The sequence below is a fragment of the Alexandromys fortis genome, unplaced genomic scaffold (genome assembly GCF_014885135.2).
Source record: "Alexandromys fortis isolate MF-2015 unplaced genomic scaffold, M_Fortis_MF-2015_v1.1 scaffold_141, whole genome shotgun sequence".
Classification (NCBI taxonomy): Eukaryota; Metazoa; Chordata; class Mammalia; order Rodentia; family Cricetidae; genus Alexandromys; species Alexandromys fortis.
Window position 1 is genome coordinate 158,796 of NW_026068060.1, and position 19,861 is coordinate 178,656.

General features: G+C 47.9%; 1 protein-coding gene across 1 annotated transcript in view; it reads left to right on the top strand.

Moving 5' to 3' along the window:
• Slc9a8 (solute carrier family 9 member A8) overlaps window positions 1-19,861 on the top strand; it is a 53,897-nt gene that overhangs the window by 18,729 nt on the left and 15,307 nt on the right. The window contains exons 4-8 of the mRNA XM_050120171.1: window positions 386-584; window positions 1,520-1,554; window positions 5,889-6,032; window positions 11,015-11,153; window positions 13,220-13,325. Coding sequence (XP_049976128.1) covers window positions 386-584; window positions 1,520-1,554; window positions 5,889-6,032; window positions 11,015-11,153; window positions 13,220-13,325 — 623 coding nt within the window. The remainder of the gene's footprint in view (window positions 1-385; window positions 585-1,519; window positions 1,555-5,888; window positions 6,033-11,014; window positions 11,154-13,219; window positions 13,326-19,861) is intronic.

Genomic DNA, 19,861 nt, shown 5'->3' on the forward strand with positions numbered 1-19,861 from the left:
GCGGGGGGGGGGGGGGGGGGGGGGGGGGGGCAGGCCCAGGGAAGACTGCTCTGCAGGAGGTTTCAGGGCACACCCCTGTGACTAGGACCCAGGCAACAAGGTGGCATGCTGATTCATGAAGGCACAAGCCTTCCAGGTTCAGCAAGGGTTGGGGCTCACTGGCATCTCAAGTGCAAGTGGGAATCAAGGCAGAGGCAGCACCATCAGACTGAGCTTTTGCAGATTACTCTGGAAGCAGTACACAGTAGAGGGAAAGGGACTGGGAACAGGTGAGACTGGTTAGCTCTTGCCTTGGGTTAGGATAAGGGACCTGTGAGACAGGGAAGCCGGAGAGTGGCAGGGATTCCAGCCAGCAGGGCAGGCAGGGGTGCCCTGACCTTTGTAGGAGAGTCCAGCCTTGGAGAAGGCACAGTTGGGAAAAGGCTATTTTGGCTTCCCTGGCTCACCAGTTGGCCTCTTGTCCCTCTGTTCCCCCTTCTCAGGGGAACTTCTTTCAGAACATCGGCTCCATCACCCTCTTTGCTGTCTTTGGAACGGCTATCTCGGCTTTTGTAGTAGGTGGAGGAATTTACTTTCTGGGTCAGGTAAGCAAAGCACCCCGATGACCTTGAAGATCTTCTATTGGAGGGTAGTGCAGGGTGGGGCAGGAGCTGCCTGGTAGTGTGTGCCCTCCTTGGAAGAAGTCCCCGCTCATGCCTGTGTCATGGGCATCTGGAATTGAGGGGACTGTAATCACCCCCAGATACTTGATTCTACTTGCAAACCAGTCTCTTCCATTGAAATGCCGTGAAGCAGAGTAGTTTGCAGTCCTGCACCCTGAAATGATACAATGGCAGTTGTGTTCTCAGGGCAACTGCAGTAGGGCCGAAAGCTGTTCTTGGGTGAAGATTTGCCTTTAAACCAGAGCTGGCTATGAATCTGTTCTCTCAGTTCCCATGATGCTGCTTGCCGTTGTGAGCCCTTCAATGAGGCAGCAGCCCAGGCTTTGGGCTTCACATTAGTTTACTTCAGCTAGAACGAAAGCCTCGGAAGGTGGCACTCAGACCTTTACGGTGTGTGCTGTGCAGCACCCGTTCTTGTATCGTGTCCAGAAAGCTGAGCCACCCCAGTGCTGAGAACAAACCAAGCTGAGGGTACAGCGGATTGCTGTCCATGTGGCTGCTGTTTCTCTTGGTAGCCACAGCCTATTCCTGCTGACTGTGTTACCTTCAACAGCCAAGATCAAGTGTGCCGTGCAGCTTTCCTAGATGCTTGCCTTCTCTGTGTTCCCTCGGGGTCAAGGGAAGCCCCCTTTCGAGCAGAGGATGATAGCTGCTAGGATGGAAGAAGGAGAATTGTGCCCATCTTTGGGTCTAGGTGCCCATGTATGATCACAGCAGCCCTTTGGGGTTTCCTTTCAGTGGGGACTGAAGATAATGTCCTTATTAGTTGATAAGAAAGCACTGATGGACATTTTCTTGGCTGTTCTCCAGGGAATTTTTTTGTGTGTGTCTGTGTGTTTGTGTGTTTTATTTTACAGGCTGATGTAATCTTTAAACTCAACATGACAGACAGGTAAATCTTTCACACTGTAATTTTTTCATGCAACTGCTGTTCAGGCCTGGGACATTTTTTGCACGTGGCTTCCTGGGTGTGGTCCTTTCCTCTCTTCCCTCTGCCTGACTTGCCATTGTTTTCAGTATAGAATCTATTCTGAATTAATTATCTCTGAAATGAATCAAAATTATATTGAGACTTGAAGACCCCTGGTCACAACATTGTTGATTGAAATGATTGATCTCATTTATGCTTTGGAGGGAATGACTGGCCAGTTAACTACCCACCCGTATCCCAGTCACATCATATACTCTGTCCTTCCATTAGGAATTGTTTCAGAGCTGGGAATGTATGTATAGCTCAGTGGCAGAGCCCTAGCCTGCCACTTATGAGGCCCTGGGTTTAGTCCCCAACACTGTAAAAGCAAACAAACAAAAACCTCAGTTTTCTTTATAGCCATTGTGGAAGGAGGTTGCCTTCCTAATAAGTATGGAATTCCCACCAGGACTAGGGGAAGCAGGTAGGACCTGGCCTTGGGATGGATATCTTCTCAATCTGAAGCCTCTCCAGAAGACACTGCAGTGACCTTCTGCTCAGGAGGCTCTTAAAATCTTCTTAACCCGCTCAGGGAGCAGCAGCTTGGGCAGCTGCATCCCAGAAGGCACCAGATATAGAGTTCCAAAAGGACCCTAGCCCAGTGCAGTTGAGAAGTCTGGATTGTGCCTTGCTCTGTGTCCCTGTGTCCATTCTTAGCACCTATCAGTGGCCGAGTGGGGAGCTGAGGAAGAAAGCCAAGTAGTCAGTTCTAGATCATTCCTGCGAATTGAGAATGTCAGACTTTAGCTACAGTGTAGCACCCTGGACCAGAGCCTCAGAACCTGTTCGTAGAAATGAGCCACTGATAACAAGCTTGGTCCCCAGTGCCCATCCTTCACCCGCCCTAGGCAGGAGAACTGGAGCTTTTGTTGTTTAAAAAAAGAAAAAGTATTCCTTGTTTGTTTGTGACAAGGTCTTATTCTATAGCCCAGGTTGCTCTGGAACTCAATATGTAGCCCAGGCTGGCCCCCAAACCTGAGGCAGTCCAAGTGTCGGGATTACAGATGTGTGAGCAGTCCAGAAAGTTTGATACATAGCCAAGCAGCCAGAGTCACCTTCCTACAGGAGGAGCCTGAAGTACAATAGAACCAGGCCCTGGTGTTTTCTAGGTATGCTGGAAAAGAAAGGAAAGGAAAGGAAACGCCCAGAGCACTCTTGACATTAAGGAAGGTGTGGGCTCTGCCTGCTTTTGGGGATACTTGTGAAGAAGCAGTGTTGATCATTGTCTAGAATGAAGTTAAAGCCAGGAGTTGGACATTTGGGTGGAGAGACAAAAGCAATACCTTTGGCTGAGTGGGTAGACCTCCAGCCAGCCTCCCCCTGTGCAGATGCGCCCTTTCTGTTGGAGGCTCTGTGCATTGGATAGAGACTGCTGTATAGGACCGCAGAGCTTTAGCAGAGGGAAGTGATCAGAGTAATGGAGGTCTCATGGTGGCCACAGCCTACTGCAAGGGACAGCACTCCTCAGCTCCTCCTGATCGCCATGTGGACACATGGCCTGCAGTTACTAAATGTTTAAAAAGTTTTTGGGGGGCTGGAGAGAAGGCTCAGAGATTAAGAGCACTGACTGCTCTTCCAGAGGTCCTGAGTTCAATTTCCAGCAACCATGGTGGCTCACAGCCATCGGTAGTGAGATCTGATGCCCTCTTCTGGGGTGCAGGCATATATGCCAGAACACTATACACATAATAAATAGATAAATCTTTTTTTTAAAAAATAGTTTTTCTGTGCTGGGGGTGGAGCCCAGGACCTCATGTGCTAGGCAGGTGCTGCACGTATGTGCCGCTGCTCTGCTTTACAGAACCTTGAGGGAGGACATAGTGACCACACCTTTAATCCCGGCACTCCAGAGAAGTAGATTTCTGCGAATTTGCAGCCAGTCTAATTAGAGAGTTCCAGGACAGTCAGAGCTGTTATACAGAGAAACCCTGTCTTGGGGGAAAAAATAACATAAACAAGCAAACAAACAAACAAGTAAATAAATAAATAAATAAATAAATATACTTCTTAGCCAAAAGGAAGTCAGTTTCTGTCTCTCTCTCTCCCTCCTCCCCTTCTTCCTCCCCCTCTCTCCTTCCTTCCTTCCTTTTCCTCTCCTTTCCCCACCCCCCCCCCACAGACAAACATACACAGAGTATGGATTAAGTGGTTTTTGATGTTGTCATGTAGAGCATCATGTAGCCCAGACTGACCTCAAACCTTCTGTGTAGCTAAGGATGACCTTGAATTTCTTCAAGTGCTGGGATTATAAATGTATGCCACCATACCTTGCTTCAGTTTTACTGTTTGCTTTTTGAGACAGGACACCCCACTACGTAGCCCTGGCTGACCTAGAAGTCACTTTATACTTGAGGCTGGCCTTGAACTGGAACTTATGGAGGAGGTTCGCTGCCTCTGGCTGGCACTAATGTTGTGCCACACCCAGCCCATTGCTCCAGTTTTTGAGTGTTGACAACACCAATTTTCCCACAGACCCACAGGCTGCCTGTCTCGCCTCTGCTTTTCTGAGAATACAGCCATGGCTCGTGGTATGGGCCTGGCCACAGATATCTCTGCTGGCGAGAGTTTGCCATTAGTAGATGGCAACAGCTCTCCAGCTTGTCCCTGCTCCTCTCCAAGTCTCACCCTGTCCATCTTTCCATGTTTTGCTGGTGTCACTAACTCTGAGGGAGAGAATAAAAGAGCATGTTTTTAGCTTGAGCCAGTTGCTTGAAGCCTTTTGAGGACTGGGTCCTAACGGTGGATGTGGAACCACTGCTGGCCAGACCCAGGCCTTTTGAGGCCTCGGGGCTCATGGTCAACCCTTACCAACTGAGTTCCCTGCGAGCACCACTGTCCTGTGCTGGCTTTTCCACAGGCATGGCCCCAGTTTTGTATTCTGAAGAATATGACTCAAACATCGAGACCCTATGTAGTGAGCACCTGCACCTACAGCTCCTCCTGGCCTGCATCTCCAGGATCTGTGTTAGCGCTCCCTCTGTCCATCCCTTCCCAGGCATGCCTGTGGGCCCTGATCCCAGAGTTCTGGTTAAGAGGCTGCAGTAACTAACAAAGTACCTTGGGCAGGCATCTCCCTGTGTACCTGCAACCCAGTAGGAATGAAGTTCACATCAAAAATGGTTGTTGGCTCATAGGGCTGAAGTGTCTCAAGCATGATGGCCCTAGCTCAGCACCCTCCAGGACACTCTCCTCTCAGGGGTCTCAGACCAGCTCTCCACTCGCTGGTGTCCACCTCACGTGGAGCGCAGGCAGCTCCAGGCACTCTTCACTTAGGGTCAGTCCGCTCCTAGTGACCTGGCAAAACTGGTCCAACCTTGTGCACTGTACCCACTCCCTAGAAAGTGGGAAGACAGCACCAGAGGCTGTGGGTGTTGGGCAGAGAGACCAGAGACTGTGTCTAATGCACTCCATACAAGACCCCTGCAGAGCACAGCCCACTGTGGCCTCCTTTGACACAGTTGAGCTGTTCATCTTCCTTGATGTTCCTGTGGGTGATATCTCCCAAGTGCTGGGGTTACAAGTGTGTACCCTCAGCTGTTTTGTGATGCTTGGGATCAAACCGAGGGCCTCCAGCATGCTTAGCAAGCACTGTAACCCAGTCCACATTGTGCTTCCTAAGTTGACCTGGGCCTTGCTTATTGCTACACCCTCCCTCAAGGCCAGAGGCACTGGCTCTGAGCTAGACAGTCAGTGGTGAAGGGCTTGGGGCCAGATCCCACATGCTAAGGAGATGTTAACTGGTGAGCCCTAAGGGCTGAAAACCTGGTCGGTGGATGACCAGTATTCAGGCATTGGACCTTATAATCAAGCGCTACCTGTGAAACCTGAGGGCCCAACTTCCAGTCAGGAGCCCGGGCTGCATCCTCTGGTGGCTGCTTGCTTTTGGCACCTTCTTGGATGTTGCAAATCAAAGTGGAGGCTGGTCTTGGGCACAATTGGCACAGTTGACCTGGTGGTAGAACAGAGGTCAAAGCCTACTGTTTATATGATTTTCTGGCTGAGAAATCTGGGCAGTGTGTGCTACGGTAAGCAGTCTTCTGGGCAGCGTTGGCCAGAACAGAGTACAGCACTGCTGCTGGGATGCAGGCACTCTCAGCACTGTGTCTAAGCCTCTCCGCCTGTGCTAGGCAGGGGTCGGTGGGAAGCCCACCCTCTCTCCTGGCCCTTCAGCTGCCATCTCAGCATCACGTCCAGAGCGCATCTGTGTGGACCCAGCACCATGCTTTACAGAATCTGCCTTGCTTTTCTCCTTGCAGTTTTGCATTTGGCTCCCTGATATCTGCGGTTGACCCAGTAGCCACTATCGCAATTTTCAATGCACTGCACGTGGACCCTGTGCTCAACATGCTGGTGTTTGGAGAAAGCATTCTCAACGATGCAGTCTCCATTGTCCTAACCAAGTAAGTAGGAGAGAGTAGAAGGTCCCAGCACCACTCTGACGCCAGTACAGAGGTTAGTCCCATGTGATCGGCTCTCTACTGCCTCTGCATCGACTGTGTCTCAGCCAGGCTGCTGAAGGGAGGTGTGTCTGTGTTTCTCAGCATCCTGGAAGGGCTTCTTAGAGGTGACATCCCAGGTTGTACCTCATAACCTCTTTTGCAGTGGGTCTGTGGTATGCTCCCTTGATGACCAGTAGCAGCCAAGTGAGGGATTAATGTTCAGGCAGCATTGCTGAAGTAGTGAATGCCATGTGGGCCAATGTTGCGGGCTTGCTCAACCCTGTAAGAGGCCATGGTGCCATGTCCAGCTCCATAGAGACCAACAGCTTACAGAGGGCAGAAGTGGAGTTCCAAGTGATTGTGAACTGCAGTGTGGGTGCTGAGAATCAGACCAGAATCCTCTAACTACTGAGCCATCTGTTCAGCTTCCTCCAGCTGTGAGATAGTCTCATGTAGCCCAGGCTAGCCTCAGATTGACTATGTAGCCAAGGATGACTGTGACCTGCTGTTCCTCCCTCCTCCACGTCTCATGTGCCTGGGTAAGAGTCCTGCTCCACCACATGAGGTTGAAAAATGAAAGTTTTCATTTTCCCGGGGTTGCTGCCTTTGATGGAATCTGAGATCTGACATGTTACAAGGCAAAACACAGGTTTTCCTGTTGACCCCACCCAGCCATGTGACTCTCTACCTCTCTGAGCTCCCCAACAGATTATATATGGCAATATGGCCTTGGCCTCACCTTGAACTGAAGGACTGACTAGGTGGGTAAATGCAACGCCCACCATTTGAGAGGCAGCTAGCTCCTCTAGCCCTGCCCTGTTCTTATGAAGTCACCTCTTCACCAGCTGCTGCAGGCAGGGCTTGCCAAGCAGTGCTCAGGTACAGGAAGTCCTCCTCCGACCTTAAAACAGAGCCAGACTTCAGAATGTTCTGTTATTCTAAGACTAATACATATTCCTCATAAAAAGGTAGAAAATGTTGGCACACAGTTATTATCCTTAAAGTAGAGGTAAGAGGGTAGAGAGTTCAAAGTCGTTGGGCTTAGTGACTCACACCTCTAGTCTCAGCACTCGGGGGCAGAGGCAGACAGATCTCTGAGTTCCCTGCCCTCCCACTGCCTTCTCACACCCTCTTGATAGAAATGGTGAGCACCATGCATATGGCCTTTAGAGCTGGTTTTATTCTCTAAGATATTTCCTACAAGTTTGACTTAGTTGGTACAGTGCTTACCCAACATGTACAAAACCCTGGGTTCGTCCAGAGCAGCACATACAACGTGCGTGGCAGCACATACCTATAATCCCAGAATTTGGGAAATAGATGCCAGAGGACCAAAAGTTAAAGGTTATCCTCTACTACATAAGGAATTTGAGGCTAGCCTGGGCTACATGGGACCCTGTGTCCAAAATAGATTCTTTTCTAAAAGCTTCTTAGGTCTTTGCCCATATCCCATCTCCTGGTGCACACACTAAGCCATATGGTAGGGAATTGCCTGCTTGTAGGTGATGGCATGAGCTGTTTCTATGGTTAGGAGCAGAACTCAAATGCTTTGCCTCTGATTTCTTTGAAAACAAGTCTGTCAGTAGGAAATAACAGTTTTCTCAGGCCTCTGTTGCACAACTGCCACATTTAAAACAAATGGAAAGGTTGTCATCATTACACATCTTACTGGAAGAGTGGCTTCAACGGCCACCCACATTAGTTCCTGCAGGTGGCTCTGGATTATGTATATCTAGAATGGGTAACTTCCTTTTTCATTGTCAGGGCCACCTCCGTTACAGTCAGATTCTCTGGACAGCAAATGCTCTAAAGGTTGTCTACCTTCTGCCAGTGTGGTTTAGATTTTAGTTGGATGTGACTTACTTGGTCCATGGTGGGCCAAAGAGAAGTGTCACGCAAGAGAGGGGCAGAGGCAGGAATGCTATGGAGGATTCCAGAAAGGGTGTCTTATGCTCTAGGCCAGTGAGCATTTTCAGACAGAAGCAGGAAGAATGGAGATAGAAGGCTTGTCCCCTTTTCATTGGCCTCTGAACTTCCAAAACCCAGCTGCTGTCCCTCCTGGTTCCGAGGGGGTGCTTGTGAACAACAGTTCTTTCCAAAGTGCTCAGGCCTCTCATCTACATCGTAAATGCAGGGCCTCCTTTCAGTGTTGCCAGAAAGCAAAGCCCTTCTGGTTCTTTTTTAACTCCTGGGTTGTTTTTAGCTTTATTTATTTACTTGGTGGTTTGGGGTTTTTTTGTTTGTTTGTTTTTGTTTTTTTGAAACACAGTCTCCTGACACAAGCTGGTCTTGAACTCCTGATCTTTCTACCTCAACTTCCAAGTAGTTCCTTTCTAGCTTTAATTTGCTGTTATCAAAGTTTTTCCTTTTGTCAGTTGCTGGGAAGGAAACCCCATCTTATACCCTGAGGGTGTCGGTCTGCTTTAAATTTTTTTGGCGTTCCTGTAGGCAGAGGAATGTTTGTTTGTTTCCCGACTGCCCACACCTGAAATAATCACACAGAAACTATATTAACTACAACACTGCTTGGCTAATCGCTTAATCATATCGCTAGCTAGCTCTTATATCTTAAATTAACCCATTTTCATGATTTTATATTTTACTACGAGGCTCAAGGTTTACCGGTAAGGTTCCTGAGATCAGTCTGCTTCAGTGGCTACATGGCATCTCTCCAACTCCACTTTCTTTTTTCCTCAGTCTCTGGTTAGAATTCCTGCCTTGCTCTATTCTGCACTGTAATAGGCCCACAACAGCTTCTTTATTAACCAATGGTAATAAAATATATTCACAGCATACAGAGGGGAATCCCACATCATGATCCCAATCCACCTGCTGGTCCTTGGCTATGACAGCCAGTTATTCTGTGGAACTCTGCTCCCTGCTCTAGTAAGCAGGCAGCAGATTAGTGTGTTCCAACCAGAAACACAGAATGCTGAGCTGCACAGGGAGATTAGAGATGGAGTGTGTTCATGAGGGACACTGAGATGGATCACTAGGGCGATAAGTAGTTTATTGGGAAAGTTGCTAACACTGTGGGTACCAGAAGCCATGGTGGGGGCTCCAAGAACCTTTCAGGCTTTAGCATCAGAGATACCATGCAGGGTCTGGAGGAATCAACCCATGAGGCAGAAGTAGGAATTTAATTTTTACACTGTTCTAAGAATGGAAATGTTTCACAACATAAGCCTGGGTGGAGGCTCTCTGATTCCCAGGTAGGAGGCAGGGGAGGGAGTGGGAGCAGCATGTATGGCCACCAATAGGTCCTGGTTCAGGGAAGTCTGTAATCCAGGGACTCCCAGTGTCTCAGCAGGATGTCTGTAGGTAAAGGTGGAGGGGTAAGTCCTGAGCAGCAGCTGGGCTCTCCCATTGCATTCTTACACACAGGTGTGGGTGTGGTCCAGTGGGGATTTGGTCAACCAAATCAGCTTCCAGCAAGAGCCCTTGTTGCTCCCACATTCCCTACTTGATCTGCTGGGAAAGGAGGAGTCGAGGAGATGACACAGGAGCTCAGGAAACTTAGGTGATGAGTTCTTTTCAGTTAATACTTTTATTTATTTTATATGTATGTGTGCACTTATATGCACACAGTCCAAAATTGGAACTCAGAGCACATCCTTCAGCAGTTGATGCTCAGGTTTTTCCGCAGGCACCTCTGTCTTCTGGGCCATCTGGCTGCCCTCTGAGGGCAGACTATTTGTGAGACCTCTCCGACTGCTTCATGTTCCTCCAGCCTGTGCATCTGTTGCCAGGGATATGAGGTCACCTGACCAATTTATCTCTTCATCAGAGGTCGGTCTCCTCTCTCAGATAGAATACCAGTTAGTGAAGCTGAATGGCTCTTAATTTGTTGCCTGATTCCACAGACACACATGAGTACCTCTGATAGGCTGCACTGTGCTTTGGCCTGGGACAGAACAGGATGGAGAGAGTCCCACTGTAGTTGCCGCACACTCTGAAGGAAGAGCTGGCTCAGAGGGACCTGGAAATGAGTTGACCTGCTCAGGAAAGGTGTTTCAGGGAAGGAGGGGACTGTCCCAAAGGACAGGTAAGTTAGCAGAGCCAGGGACAGTGAAGAATGCCCTGCAGAAAAAGGCCAGTGCCCATGTAGGACACCACAGAGGAGAAAGAACTGGACAGAGCTGTCAGGGATCGGCCATGCTAAAACTTTGGAGCAGCTGTTCCTTGGCAAGTGTGTGTTAAGGAGATCACTTCAGCTGCTGATGCAGATCTGACTTGAAGACAGATGTGGCTCAGAGAAGGGTGGAGGTGTGGCCTGTGAACAGACCCAGGACGGAGAGCAGAGGACCCTGTGTGATGTTATCAAGAGCAGCTCTCTATTAGTGGTGCTCTTCCCTTTGGGAACAAAGTCACTTTGACTGGCTTCCCACAGCTGCTTTGGCACAGTGAAAGGGAGGACCTTCCAGCTCATCTCTGGGCTCCCTGAGTTCTCCTCTCAGCCCGAAGCCCTGTCTGGGGCTTTATGGTAGGATTCCTATACTCAGAATGGTTGAGAGGATGAGGCCTTCAGGGTGAACCGCTGGCCCTCCCACTGTCCATGGGCCCTGCACTGGCTGCTGCTCTGCTATGTCTACCCCTGGGCAGTTTCCTCAGCCTGAGAACCCTTTCTCTTAAGTGGAAACCCAGTCTACATTGCGTCAGGAACCTTCCTCAGCCACCCTCTCCCCAGCCTGAGTTAGATGTCCACCCTGTTTTCACAGCCCTTGGCCCTTCCCCCTCATTTCCAGGGCAGCTCCTGAGGACATCACCTTTGCCCTCACCTCTGAGCCCCAGAAACCACCTGGACAAGTAGGTGACCATAGAACATGGAGTGATGGACAGAATGCGGGAAAGAAGGGGGATCTAGAAAGAACAGTTATGCTCAGAGCTGAGACTGAGGACTCCGTCTACAGCACTTTAACTTTCTCTGTTTCCTTCTTTCCTAGCACGGCTGAAGGTCTAACAAGAAAACATATGTCGGATGTCAGTGGGTGGCAAACGTTCTCACAGGCCCTCGGCTACTTCCTCAAAATGTTCTTTGGCTCTGCAGCACTTGGCACTCTGACTGGCTTGATTTCTGCATTGATATCCTTTTAGCATGGGAGCACGAGGTACAGGGATCACATGGATGGCATATCCACTCTCACTATTTTCTCCTCTTCCTCAAGGGTCCAATTTTAATCTAAAGCTTTTTAAAGGAAGGTTTTGTGCTAAACTGTGGTTTGAGAAAGACTCTAAACTCAAGGACTCTTAAATTCGACCTCTGAAGAGTTGGGAGGACACTTTCTCTTCTAGACATCAGCTGGCCTTGAGCTTTGTGTCCTGCTGAAATGACAGATCTTACCAACCACCATTGCTCAAGGATGCCAGTTTCTTTAATTCTTTTTTTTTTTTTTTTTTTGAGACAGGGGGTCTACATAGCCCTAGCTGTCCTGGAACTCAGTATGTCTGATTAGGCTGGCCTTAAACTCACAAAAATCCATCTGCCTCTGCCTCCCAAGAGCTGAGATTAGAGCTGTGTACTACCACTCCTGGCAGGGATGGCATTCTCAAAGCCTTGCTATTAGGGTGGTGGATTTGATCTGACCTGCTGCTGCTGCAGGCTGAGAACCACAGACAAATGACGTCATTCTATCACTGCTATGGTTCTCACACCCAGAAAACTGGAATTTTCTTAGCAACTGTAGGTTGTATGTGGATTTTGTTTGTTTGTTTTTATTTAAGATTTATTTTTAGCCAGGTAGTGGTAGTGCATGCCTTTAATCCCAGCACTTGGGAGGGAGAGACAGGTGGATCTCTGAGTTCAAGGCCAACCTGGTTTACAGAGTCCCAAGACAGCGGAGCTATGTAGAGACTGTCTCAGAGAGAGAAAGAAAACAGTTGTGAGCTAGGTACTAGGAACTAAACTAGTGAGGTGGCTCTTCACCACAGAGCCGTCTCCCTAACCTAGAAGTGTGGTGCTCCGACCATCCTCCCTGGGTGAGTTTATCTGGAAGGATGGCAAGGGCTTTCAGGAAGTACCATCCACATGGACTTTCAGGAAGTACTGCCCACATGGTTTGCACTGTGAATTGCTTTCCAGATGAGGGCTGTCAGCCAGAGAACAGGACTCTATGGCAATGAGACATTATTGCTGGTGACAGTTTATCTGCAGAAATAGGACAGGATCCAGAGAGGTTCGGCAACTGGCCCATGTCCCCAGAATGGCCAGATGGCCCTCCTGAAGCAGTTTGTCTCTCAGCTAGCTGGAACACTCTTGCCTGGTTCTGAGTATGTTTCTTACCGCACTGGCTATGTTCTGGTCTGTTCCTCTGTCCAGAAGCTGAAGGCTGATTGAGTTGCTGAACAGCTGTCAATAAGCAGAGTGAGGATGTAACGTTTCCTCTACACTTAGAGCTCAGCAGTTAAGAGCACTTGCTGCTGCTCCTACAGAGGATCCACGCTCAGTTCCCAGCACCCATATGACAGCTCACAACTACCTGAAACTCCAGTTCCAGGGGATCAGACACCTCTTCTGACCTCTGTGGGCACTGTACATATGTGGTACACAGGCATACAGGCAAAACACTCATACACATAAAACATAAAAAAAAATTAAAAACATGCCAGAGATAGTGATACATGCCGATAATCCCAGCATTCAGGAGACTGAGGCAGATGGATTCCCACAAGTTTGAGGCCAGCAATACTGCATAATAAGATCCTGTCTGAAAGAGAGGCAAAAGGAAGAGGAGGGGCAGAGAAGGACAGAAAGAAAACAGCAGTGAATGTGGCTGCCTTCAAGGAGCACATATTAATGAGGCAAGAACATGGGAACTCCGCTTCAGTCAGGGCCTGGGAACACGGGCCCTCTGCTCCTAGGGGCATGAGTGGTATTCTGCAGGGACAGGAAGGACAGGCCTTTCAGCAGGGCGATGAGTCCTTGGAGAGTAAGCAGTTGAGTGAGCTGTCTGCAGCCACAGATAAGACAGTGTCTCTGAATGTCTGTCAGGTTCTTGTTCCTACAAAGAAAAACAATTCTGTAGTGAGAAATTCCCCACTGTAACTGTGCCACATCAGTGTCTTTCTCACTGCTCGTCTGCTTTATATGTCTGTGCCTTGCCTTGCGTTCCTCCAGTGCCCTGAGCCTTTCTCCTTGACACCTGTGCCACGTGCTGAAGCACATTGACCTGAGGAGAACACCTTCCCTCGAGTTTGGCATGATGATCATTTTTGCTTACCTGCCATATGGGCTGGCAGAGGGAATCTCACTCTCAGGTAAGGTATAGTAACCAGCACCCTGTGACCATGGCTAGAGACAATAACCAGCACCCTGTGACCGTGGCTAGAGACAATAACCAGCACCCTGTGACTGTGGCTAGAGATAGTAACCAGCACGCTGTGACCGTGGCTAGAGACAGTAACCAGCACACTGTGACTGTGGCTCAGTGTTTTACCTGGTGATAGAAGTTTTGTCAGGTGAGTTGCTTTCTCTTGGCAGAGGTAACGGTGCTGTGATGGCCCCAGTTTTACCACAAGAAAACCTGAGGTTGAAGTGTAGTACACTGGGGTGGGGCAGGTGATAGGGCAGAAGGGTCCCGAGTTCAAGGTCGTCTTCCACCACACAGTACGCTTAGCCTGGGCTTCATGAGATTCTGCCTCAGAAACACTTAAACTCTGAGATGGCTCAGCAAGTGCAGGCAGCTGCCACCAAAACTGATGGCCTTAATAATTCCCATAGTGGAAGGTTGAGAACCGACTCCAGCATTTGTCCTCTGCCCTCCGCGTGTGCACACACTCCCGAAAACATAGACAGAGGGCAGACAGACAAAGTAGCTAAATCAGTGTACTCTATTTAAAAAGTCAAGGGCTAGGGCTGGAGAGATGATGGCTCAGAGGTTAAGAGTATTGCCAGGTCTTCCAAAGATCCTGAGTTCAATTCCCGGCAACCACATGGTGGCTCACAACCATCTGTAATGATGTCTGGTGCCCTCTTCTGGCCTGCAGGCATACACACAGACAGAACATTGTATACATAATAAATAAATAAATAAATAAATAAGTAATATTAAAAAAAATCAGGGGCTAGAGAGATGGGTCAGTTGGTAAAGTGCTCACTGTGGAACATGAGGATGTGAGTTTGAATCCACCTTGCTCAAGGGAAAGCTAGGTGTACAACGTGCGTGTGTCTGTAGCCCCAGCACTGGGGTGCTGAGACGTAGAGATTCTCAGAGCTTGCTGGCCAGTCAGTCTAGCAGAATTGATGAGCTCCAGGTTCAATGAGAAGCCCTGCATTAAAAATGAGATCAATAGCGGAAGACACCTGAAGTCAAACTCCAACCTCCACATGCACATACATACAAACAGGCATGCAGATGCCCATACAAAGCGTGTATACACGTGTACACAGCACAAAAACACTTACTGCTGTCGCAGCTGGAATTAGAGCTTAGAGCAGTGATGTCTGGACCCCTGAACTGAGGCTCAGAACTGGCTTATCCAGCTCCCTCCAGCAAGCTTCTCATGAAACCACACGCTGCAACAGGATAACAGTGGGGCTGACACGCAATAAAATCTTTTGTTTTTTGTTGTTATTTTTTTGAGACAGGGTTTCTCTGTAGCTTTGGAGCCTGTCCTGTGTTGAAATAGGAGCGGCAGGGCTTCGTCCTCAGCACCCCAGCCGCCTGCTAGCTTATGCCCGAAATAACAACACACAAACTGTATTCATTTAAAGACTGCTTGGCCCATTTCTTTCTAGCCTCTTCTAGGTTAATTCTCGCACCTGGATTAGCCCATTTCTAATAATGCGTGTAAGCACCCCAAGGTGCGCTTACCGGGAAGGTTCTAACCTATGTCCATCTTGGGTCGGAGCTTCATTGCATGTGCCTCAGAGAGCAGAGCTATCGGGAGAGCGGAGCATGGCATCTCTGCTCCAGAGAGCAGAGCTGTCGAGTCTGAGCTCACTTCCTCTTTCTCCCAGCATCCTATTCTGTTTACTCCACCCACCTATGTTCTAAGCTATGAGGCCAATCAGTGTGTTTATTACTTAACCAATGAAATCAACAGATTGATATATGACACTCCCACATCAGTCCTGGAACTAGCTCTTGTAGACCAGGCTGGCCTCATATTTGTTTTGATTTTTGAAGTCGGAATTTAGCCCAGGCTAGCTTTGAACTCAAAATCTTCCTGCCTCAGCCTCCTTCATAGCTGAGGTGACAGATGTGTGCTCCCTCGCCACCTCCTGGAGTGGGTATCCAATTGACTCCTTACTCAAGGTTGTGAGGTTATGAGACTTAAACACTGGCTCCCTGAACCCCGTACTTCCCAGGTGCATATTCCCCTGCTGTAGGAGGAGGGGCTGTCCACTGAGCACTGGTTCCTGCAGCAGCCTTCCATGCTGTGGGATCAGTCAGCAGCCTGTCAGCTTTCTGCCCCAAGTGGTGTAGATCCTGTGTCCACTATTTGTCAAATTGTAAGAGCACCAGCCTTACAGGTCCAGCACAAGCTCCATGCCTTGTTCCCAGGTGCAGGTACAGCTGAATGAGGAGGGCTCCTTGACACCAGGACTCCACCCTTAGGTAAGGGCAGTATGAGGAAGAGAAGCCAGCACACAGACCGGGCTGACCTCTGCTGTGGGAAGGCTTCTCCTTTAAACTGCAGTGGGTTGATCTCTACAGTAGTAAACAGCAGCCGTCCATGTTGGTGTTCTGTTGAGTTTAAACTACAGTGGGGTTGATCGGGTTGATCACAATAACAGCAGCCATTGATGGATGTATGGTGTTCTGTTGAGTTTTGATGGATGTGTGTAGTCACAGGGCCCTGGTCAGATCCATGTCTTCTGCAGTCACCATAAACTGCATTGTTAATAGTTCTTTCCCAGATGTCACTAAGTGACATTATGTGACATCTAGTCGTTGGTACCTGACTCTGTCTATGACAGAGGTGGCAGGAAGCACTAGCGCACGACCATCTCATTCAAGGGGTGATCAGGGTCTCCACTTTGGCCTGTGAATATTCTCGAATGTTTTGATTATGTGATGTTGCTAGGTGATGTGAAGCATATCAGTTTTACTTTTTTGTTGTTATTGTTTGTTTTGAGACAGGGTTTCTCTGTCACTGTAGAGCCTGTCCTGAAACTTGCTCGGTAGACCAGGCTGGCCTTGAACTCACAGAGATCTGTCTGCCTTTGCCTCCTGAGTGCTGGCAGTAAAGGCAGGCACCACCACCGCCCAGCCTCAGTTTTACTTTGTTAAGAACTGTTGAGTGTTTGACAGTCAGGCCTACAGAGAGAAACCCTGTCTCGAAAATCAATCAAACAAACAAAAACCCACTTCCTTGTGTTTTTCCAGCAGATCATGGGCATATAAAATTTTTTAAAAGGGTTTTTATAAATGTAGCTAATTCACGTATTTTCCCAAAAGTGAGCCTCAGTGGCACCATCCCCGACCTCTGATTCTTTGGGCCTGTACAGGTGACGATTTAAGTAGGTGAGATCATCTAAGGGTCAGGGTGGTCAGGTGTGGAAAGGCTTCATGGGCAGACTCCTGAGCTGTCCCTTGGAGTGCCCATCTGGACTCCCTTCGGTCATACTCAGCATCCATGTGGTAAAAAACTCAGAAATGAAGATGCTGCCCAGTAGGGCTGCAGCTCCCTATTTAAGAGAGAGAGCTGTGCATTCGTTCTTGCGGCCGCTGCTCTGGTACTCTCCCATACCAAGTGTTTTTGGTGTACTTAACCCTGGTCCAGTGCAACATGGCCACCTGCAGCCCTTTGCCTAGACTGCCCCCTACTGGAACTGAGAAACACTGTTCTAGACAGATCCTGGGAAATTTCCACACAGGCTGCTCTCTGAGCCTTCGCTCTCTGGAGCAAGTATTTATAGCCCCTTCTGCCAGTCACAACAGCCTCTCTCTTTGTAGCATGACGGAGCTGTGGTTCAGCTGATGGGGGCATTGTAGCTTGGGTTAACATTACATTGAAATGAAAAGCATGTTGATGGCCTTTGTCTAAGGCAGCCCTATGAGCACTGGACTTAGGAGGGCCAGAGAGCTTGAGACCACTCCCTGTTATGGCCTCTCTCCTAGTGCATGGTTGCTGCTATAGTGCTGGACAGAGGGGCCCAAGGCCAGGACCTCACATGTGCTGAACATGACTTTCCAAACCTGCATCCCTGCCTGCTGTCACATTTTTGTAAATTTTTATTTATTTTATTTATTAATTTTTAGATTATTTTTGCATGTTTTGTTTTTTGATAAGATGGGCTTTCTATTGTGTAGCTATGAGTTTTCTGAAACATCACAGATCTGCCTGCCTCTTTCTCTTGAGTACTGGGATTAAAGGTTTGCCTTTAATTAAAGGCTTGCCACCATGCCTGGCTAATGGGGAAATTCTGTCAACCAATCACATCTAGTTAAGGCATAGCTACCAGGGCCCAGGAAGAAAAACTGGGAGGACCTAGGTGCTCGCTCTCAGCGGCGCCCACCGGGCAGATAGGAAGTTGGACCTCCCTCTCTTGTAGCGTGAGTTTCCCCTTATAACCATTAAAATATGATTGTTATTCTTGAGCTGGCCTGGTTATTTAATGAACCAACCTAATTTGCAACACTTGGCTAGATTTATTGTTGTGTATGATTGTGCACACATAAATGCCTGGGAATTGTGGGTGATTGTTAGCTACCACATGGGTGCTAGGGCTCACACCCAGGTTCTTTGCAAGAGCAACAAGTACCCTTAACCACCAAGCCATCTTGCCAGCCTCTGATGTCACGTTTGATGGCTGTGGTGATGCTGCAGGATGAGGGAGGGCCAGCTTTCCTAGAGAACACCTGCAGGGGCACAATGAGAGCAGGCAGAGATGGGGAGTGCTGGGGGTTCTTTGTCCACTGCAGCTCTAGGAAAAGCCCACTTTGTACTCACTGCCCCCTCCCTTTGTTCATCTGCTCAGGATTATCTCCTTGTCTGTCCCCTTTTGCAGACAAAATGGGAGCATAAAGGAAAGGGCTGCTTCCTGGGAGGTTGGGGATACAACATTCCAGTCCTTCTGTCATGTAAGCAGCACAGCCCTGTGGGGATTTCCAAGAGCAGGTGACCTGTTTTGCAGGGCCTAGTGTGTGGTCAGTTCAGTGGCTAGTGTGTGACAAAGCTTGTGATCTTTGTCTTGCACAAGTGTAGTTGGCCAGTTTTAACTGCTTCTCCAAAATGGTGGAAGCAAATTAAAATTTGGCTTATAAAGTTTGATTTGTAGTTTCTGTATTTTGGCATCTTCAGTGGCTTTAAAAAAAAAAAAAAACTCAGTTTCCTTCTGCTCAGATGGGACTGAGAGTATCTTAAAGGTCAATGAGGCCACCCTTTATATCCTGGTTCTTAGGTGACAGTACCAGCCACACAGCCATGGAGCCTGATATTGTGTGTGGCAAGTCTTCCTCTGTCCTGGCAGCCAGCTCCCAAATCACGATAAGGATACTTATTAATTATGAAAGCTCAGTCAATAGCTTGGACTTGTTTCTAACTAGCTGTTACAACTTAACCCATTTCTGTTAATCTGCTTGCTGCCCTGAGGCTCGTTTACCTCATCCACATTCTGTCCATCTTGCTTTCCTGCTTCTGTGTCTGGCTGGCAGTTTCACCTTCTTCCCAGTGTTCTCTCTGCCCCCCCCAAATCCTGCCTAGCTATTGGCCATTTAGCTTTTTATTAGACCAATCACAGTGACATATCTTTACATGGTATAAAGGAACATTCCACATTTCCCCCTTTTTATCTAAATAAAAAGGAAAGTTTTTAATGCTAAGATAATAAAACTAAAAACAATAAGAACAATTATTAGGTAAGAATTACATTTACAATGTCCAGCCCATTTGTATTTGTTATATTTTGAGAAAATACTCCATTATTTATTCTATCTTTTTTTTATTCTATCTTGATGTGTCCAAAGCTCTGAATCTAATTTATCTTTTGTAATAACTAAGAAAAGCTGCAGTTATAACTACCTAGTCTTCAACTCCATCAAAAATCCCAGAAGAATATAATATTACCTGTGTAAACAGGAAGTGCAGAGCAAAAAATTCCAAAACTATAGAAATGACAGAAACAGCTGGCTGCCTGGACAGTCACCCAAGCTTCCTCTGTAAGGTTGGGGCATCCATCTATAGCCTACGGCCTAGAATATCTGACAGATTTTTTTTCTGTGAAGCAAGAATTTTGAAGGACTGATTTACTTTATTTTGGCAATGTTTGGCAGTCACTTTCTTTTGTGTCCTGCTTATCCAATTTGGACAGCATACTGTCAGCAGTTGAAGAAAGGGCCATTTCTTGCCCAGTGGCTTACTTTTGCCATGAAGAAAGCAAACTCCAGGGGGCTGGAGAGATGGCTCAGTGGTTAAGAGCATTGCCTGCTCTTCCAAAGGTCCTGAGTTCAATTCCCAGCAACCACATGGTGGCTCACAACCATCTGCAATAAGGTCTGGCGCCCTCTTCTGGCCTTTGGCATACACACAGATAGACTATTGTATAAATAATAAATAAATATTTTTTAAAAAAAAGCAAACTCCATATGGCATTCTTCAATGTCAATCATTTCTGAAGTAGATCAGTGCTGCCAGGAGCAGACATGTCTCACTGTCATAAACAACCTTATGTTACTAAAACATCTCAAATGCCATATTTTGTAGATCTGTGAAGTGTTTGAAGACCACCTGTCTATTTCAAAAATCAGTTTCACCTTGAAAACAAGTCTGATTGGTATAAATGATTGATTACTAACCTATATTTTTTAATTATCTTGATTGTAATAATAGCTTTTAAAGACTAGAAA